General features: G+C 34.8%; 1 protein-coding gene across 1 annotated transcript; it reads right to left on the bottom strand.

Annotated features, from left to right (window-relative positions):
• Positions 1 to 861: 861 nt before the first annotated feature.
• LOC143148299 (uncharacterized) lies at positions 862 to 2,179 on the bottom strand. Its single transcript, XM_076314506.1, has 5 exons — positions 1,984 to 2,179; positions 1,686 to 1,821; positions 1,283 to 1,440; positions 1,089 to 1,201; positions 862 to 1,016 (listed from the first exon to the last, which is right to left on the bottom strand). Exons 1-5 carry the CDS (start codon positions 2,127 to 2,129, stop codon positions 970 to 972), a joined length of 600 nt encoding a protein of 199 aa, XP_076170621.1. The 5' UTR covers positions 2,130 to 2,179; the 3' UTR covers positions 862 to 969.
• Between the last annotated feature and the right edge of the window lie 1,142 nt (positions 2,180 to 3,321).

The raw sequence follows: 3,321 nt of genomic DNA, 5'->3' as shown, positions 1-3,321 counted from the left end.
AACGTGACTGAACGTAGGTGACAGAAAAAAAAAAAAACTAAAAATTATGTAACGATCAATTTTTCTCCCGTGTTGACGTTATTTGTGTTGTACGAGGGAAATAGTTTTCGATAAACGATTGTTCCCATCAATTAATAACTATCTACGTTAAGTGATACGAAGTAGGTAAACCTCAGTGACAGTAATGTAATTATCGTTAATATTATTTCGTGTTAACGCTCGTCTCGATTATGAACAGCGTGCTCTTGTGTCGACGAATAATGAAGAAGCTTTTGTACCCCTAACCGAGAATAAAGCTTATCGTGAAACACTTTTAAATGGTCCATGGACAATTTCAAAAATTCGAATGCAATATTACGTTTAATTATTTTCATCTCTTTGTAGCTTTGTTTGATGGAGACAAATTTTGCATTGCCAATCTTATAAATAGAACACAGCAGCCTTGAAGTTTTAATTAAAACTTGTTGAATTTTTATTCAATAATGCTTGATCGTGAAATTAATGGTTGCTGTTAGGGGTGCAACAGTATTCGTTTATTATCTTTAATTGCAGACAAAAGGGGCTTATTTCCCCGTTTCAGTAGATAAACCAACCTTTGGGCAGACAAGTAGAATAACACGATGTTTCCGAGTGTCAGTTTACGTAATGCTCTACACCGCTTGTACTTTCTTTTCCTCGATAAATGTTAATTGTACATTCATATTCCTTTTGACTTAAATAATATCCCGATCGTAATATTTGTGTACCACGACACAAGTGAACTTATATTTAATTCAATGTTTCAGTGAAACCGACAAAATTAAAGTACCAAGTATAGAGGGATATTCAAATTGTGGGGAAATAACATTGAAGAACTAAAAAAGGTAAATACTTTTATTTAATATATATTTGTACATAACATTTCGTATTGCAAAATTTCTTTCGTAAAACGTTTACGAAATATTATTTAAATTTAATACATAAAATTTCTCAGCGAACGGTCTCCTTAATTAAGAACTGTGTGAAGGCGAATATTTCTGAAGTAAATAATGCAAATTAATTATAAAATTGCTAATTACTTAAAATGCTAATTAAAGACAAGTACTTACGATCGATTCGGGCTCTTTTAAATCGGTCCTCAACGAAAGACTTCGTCAAATTCTCTAACGTTTCTTCACGTTTATAATCAAATTGTTTTAGATTCCCATTAAATTTGAGATATCTAAAGATGATACGAGTTAAGGAAAATTGTGAAGAAATGAACGGTCCCAAAATTTATAATATAATTATATTTAAAGGATACAGTTCATGATAATAATTAAACGCGTCAATAGCCCATTCCAAAAGCAAATTCAGCTTCGGTCTATCAGGAGTACCATCTACTAAGTTCTTCATTGAGACATCATTTAACGAAACCATACTTCGAGCGTCTTCCAAATTTTTTAAACGATTTTTTAGGTCCTAAAGTAATATATATTCCAATCGATAACATAATCCTATGACTTTTACAAAATGAAAAACAAAATTTCATACAATTTTTGTCATATACTGTCGTGCTATACTTTCTTAGAAGCTATAATTTCAAGTTTATAAAGTTGAAAAAGAAAAATTCAATTCCAAGTTTTGTCAAATTAATCGAAGGACCAATTCGATCGACAGTCGGACAAACAATGAATAGAAGAGTTTGTAAAAATGCTCTTATTTACTTGAGTGACATTATTGAAGCGTGACGAAATATCCAAAAGAAGTGTAACTTCATCGTCGATCCCTATTAGGATTTTGTAAATCAATCTTTCGTAGAGTTCGTCTATCTTGCAGAGATCTACATTATTGACCTCTTTACTGTAACATAACGACACCTGGTGGTAGATCAATGCTCTTTTGTTGGTACAGACTCGTGTGGTTCAGAATTACTTGTCGAGTTTCGACTCTAGCAACTACAGTCAGAGAGACAGAACACTTCCCTGTGATAGACTAATAAAAAATACAGGGAGTTAGTATTACCTTGTGACTAATCGGAGATGTTCCGATTGATTTCGCAAAGCATCTAGTGGTCGCTTAGCTTCCTCGGACAATTCTTTCCACTTGCAATCGACTTTTTTCAACTGTGAGAAATAATTAATTAAACATTTGTGTAGTTCCATTTCCATATCGTGTATAGGTTATTCTTCAACAACTCGCGTGTAAGACGTTCTTCCATATAGAAACCAGAGTACGCCAGAGTGCGCTAGTTGACATAAATATTATCACTATACAGAATTGTATCCACATAAGTATAATCAACGTGAATTATCATTGTCGGTTTTAATTATAGATAGGCGATTTTTAAATAACTACGGTAAATTTTCATTTTTGGATTGAAAACAACTTCTTAGATATGTATTTCTATATACTATCGATAAAAAGACACTGTATAGTAAATGTAACAATTCCTATTATGTTCTAATAAAACCGATAAAACAAAAGTACAATCAATTAATAACAGAATGCTTTAAACCAATTAAGTAACATTACCACAAACTACGTATAGAGCAGACGGCACCATGGCCATCAATTTGTTGAAATATTCGATTAGATCGAACAAAGACAGTTGCAGTAACGGTAAGTGACCTTGAGGTGGGTATATAAGGAGCCCCCGATTGTTTAAAATTTCATTGTTCCTGAAGCCTCCGAGGTGGACGGATCTCTTCGTTTTAGGTTTATGGAAGGGGGACCCCCACCTTGGTAACCGGTACTGGCCGCCGATAGGCGGTGGTCAGTACTGGCGACCACTCTCTCAATCTTTCTTTTTTTTTTTAATTGTTCCTTTGTCTAATTCATTTCATTTGTTCTCTGATTTTAATTTCTACTTGTTTTTGCATGTTTATTTTTCTCCACTAACCAACTTCATTTCTATTTTCTATTATACCTTGACTTTAGGTTTCTCTTAGGTTCCTCTTAGGTTTCTCTTAGGTTTCTCTTAGGTTTCTCTTAGGTTTCTCTTAGATACATTCTCCAAGATGTATCGGAAAACGAAGAACGAAGAACGAAGAGGACTGATGTATTGCATCCTCCGCAGGACTGTTAATTCTAAGTATAGACTAAGTTAGTTTTAAGGTCACCATGTACGAATATCTGTGATCTGCCGAGCAATTATCCAATCTTTAGCTTATTTTTGCTCGCTTCCTCGTTCCTCAGCCCGGTCACCACTGCTTGTTGCATAAGCAAGTGACCGGCCGTGTAAGTAGTCCGAACGGTCTATCGCCGTCTCTTCCGGTGTGTCCGCTTCCAGAGGGGGCATGTTGCGAGCACAGGAGTAGGCATTTTTGCCGGTCCCTGCGAAAGCCTCCAAAATAAGACCCT

This window comes from Ptiloglossa arizonensis, chromosome 6 (genome assembly GCF_051014685.1).
Source record: "Ptiloglossa arizonensis isolate GNS036 chromosome 6, iyPtiAriz1_principal, whole genome shotgun sequence".
In the NCBI taxonomy this organism is placed as follows: domain Eukaryota; kingdom Metazoa; phylum Arthropoda; class Insecta; order Hymenoptera; family Colletidae; genus Ptiloglossa; species Ptiloglossa arizonensis.
Note: the sequence above shows the minus strand (reverse complement) of the source record. Positions and strands in the feature narration are given on the sequence as shown.

Excerpts from the sequence above, each read along its gene's own strand:
- LOC143148299 (XM_076314506.1), bottom strand. The coding sequence starts at position 2,129 with ATGGAAATGGAACTACACAAATGTTTAATTAATTATTTCTCACAGTTG. Across the intron at positions 1,202-1,282 it reads TTTAATTATTATCATGAACT|ATATCTCAAATTTAATGGGA; the intron begins GTATCCTTTAAA and ends TATCATCTTTAG. Across the intron at positions 1,017-1,088 it reads TAAAAGAGCCCGAATCGATC|AAATATTCGCCTTCACACAG; the intron begins GTAAGTACTTGT and ends TATTTACTTCAG.